This window comes from Bombina bombina, chromosome 2, assembly GCF_027579735.1.
Source record: "Bombina bombina isolate aBomBom1 chromosome 2, aBomBom1.pri, whole genome shotgun sequence".
Taxonomy (NCBI): Eukaryota; Metazoa; Chordata; class Amphibia; order Anura; family Bombinatoridae; genus Bombina; species Bombina bombina.
Genome location: NC_069500.1, coordinates 1132030689 through 1132033068, shown reverse-complemented (window position 1 = coordinate 1132033068; position 2380 = coordinate 1132030689). Strand labels below are relative to the sequence as shown.

General features: G+C 31.5%; 1 protein-coding gene across 1 annotated transcript; it reads right to left on the bottom strand.

The window, feature by feature from the left end:
* Positions 1 to 616: 616 nt before the first annotated feature.
* On the bottom strand, positions 617 to 1960 carry NPY5R (neuropeptide Y receptor Y5). The gene has a single exon (XM_053700839.1). It carries the CDS (start codon positions 1958 to 1960, stop codon positions 617 to 619), a length of 1344 nt encoding a protein of 447 aa, XP_053556814.1.
* Between the last annotated feature and the right edge of the window lie 420 nt (positions 1961 to 2380).

The following is a 2380-nucleotide window of genomic DNA, read 5'->3' as shown; positions in this document are numbered from 1 at the left end:
ATATATATATATATATATATATATATATATATATATATATAACCATGTTTTGTCTTCTTTTTAAATAATAAAATATACATAAATGGCAAAAAAAGCCCCTTACTTAAACGAGGTATGTATTTTAGTACAACAAAGGATAAAAATAATAAAATTAAATCAATCTTCGAACCACAGTTGCATTAATACAATAAATGGAAATGAAGATCTTGCAGATATAAGAAAACATTCTTTACACTGTTAAAGTCCATTGGCTCATTTTACATTTGTACTGAGAAAATCTCTATAAACTCTTGCTTGCAATAATATGTAAAATCTAATAAATCCAATTTCTTTGTGTTAATTAAATTAGTTCTAATGGCAAGAAAATGACATAATTAATCTCATAGAGATCATAGGAATAAAATAAAATAAAAATATCCACAAGTGAAATATTATTTACAAAACAATCAATTTTTTAAATTAATGTCCTGGGGTTTTGGTTTAAATTACCTTTAAGCAAAATAGATAGTTTAAAAAATGAATAGTTTACATAAATCAACAAATAGATATGATCATTGTTGCAAATATTTAAGTAAATCCTTTAATAATTAAAAATGTAGCTGCAGTAAAATAAACATTAAGATACTTGGAAACACTGTATGAGAGATATCAAATCAGCCTTGATACCATCATTTAAAAATCCATACAGTATGGGATTTAGACAACAGGAGACCATACCAAGCAAGTGACAGATACAGTAGACCAATTTAAAATGTCGATTGGAAATAAGATTAGCATTAAAATCAGTTACAAGATGAAAAAGGTGAAGTGGCATCCAACTGACAGCAAAAGCCAAAATCAATACAGTTAGCCTGCAGAAAACAAGTCTAGACCTCTTCTTTAAGCGAGTAATGGATTTAGAAACAGAAATCATATTGTGCATCTCAGAGTTTTCATCTGGCTTCATTTCAAAACATATGGGTACCCCAGGTAAGTAGGCACTAGAAGGAATTGTGCTCCTCTCTGTGGTAGATGTTTCTGGTACGTCTCCAGTATTACTGTCTTGCTGGCGTCTTAATGTTCCCGGAACAACACTAGCAGATTTTTTGCTATACCTTCTTCTATGTTTTCGTACACAAGAGTAACTCCAACGGCGAGTGGTTTTACTTTCAATATCCAATTGATTATTTCGTAGCGGATGGAGAGTTAGATTAATCATTTCATTTTCTTCAATTTTAGCTTCTTGGTTTGGCATCCTTGAACTAATACTCCTGCATACACTTGTGTGGCTTATGGTTAGACAAGACAATGGCAATATATACTGAACAAGCAATAATGAAATTGTGAAAGCGATTCTATACGAATCAGATGGCCAGGACTCTATGCACAAGTAGCTATTGATCAATGAGTCTAAATGAAATGCTTCTCTCAAATTTATAACTTTGTGGAATACAGGCAAAGGAGAACATATAGTAAACCCAAGTGTCCAGACAGTTGCAATTAAAAAGTATCCATGGTTTGCTGTTAAATTGGTTGAAAGGGGGTGTTTTATCATGTGGTATCTGACCAAGGCAATGGACATCAGCATTAAAGTTGAAATTAGTACAGAAACACATTGTAGAAAAGGCACAACATGACACATAATTTCTCCAAAAATCCATTGATCTAGTAAAACACAGGTTAACGTAAAAGGTGAGCAGAAGAGCACAACCAAAATATCTGAAAAGGCTAGGTTTCCAATGAGGTAGTTTATTATAGTCTTTTGTTTGCGTTTTCGGAAAATGGCCAAAAGAATTAGTAGATTTCCCATAAATCCAAGGAGACTCACAAATGTGTACAGGCCAATAAGAAAGTAACGAATATCATCCACACTGCTGTTATAATCCTCCCATTCTGGGAATATTGAGCTTGATGTTGTAAATGTTCCATTTTCCTCTTTGGTAATAGTTTTGTTAACATAGTCTTTTGTTTCCAATTCCATTTCTTAATCCTGTATATGAGATAAAAAAAAATATTAAAATGTAAAACCTGAAAATGTATGTTCTAATTATTTTACAAATCTAAAGAGGAAAAGTGCAAAATTAAAAACATTGATAGAGAAGAAGCTTAGAGAAACTAAATAATACATTGCACAGTAAAAATGTACTATTTTATGGCAAGATGTGAATCCAAGTCAATGAAATATAAACTAGTTAATTAATCCACAGAGAGCATTTAAAGGGACAGTCAACCATAGAATTGTCATTGTTTTAAAAGATAGATAATCCCTTTATTACTCATTCCCCAGTTTTGCATAACCAACACAGTTATATTAATGTACTTTTTACCTTTGTGATTACCTTGTATCTAGGAACCTTCTTCCAGCCCCCTTATCACATGACTGTGACTGTATATTATCTAT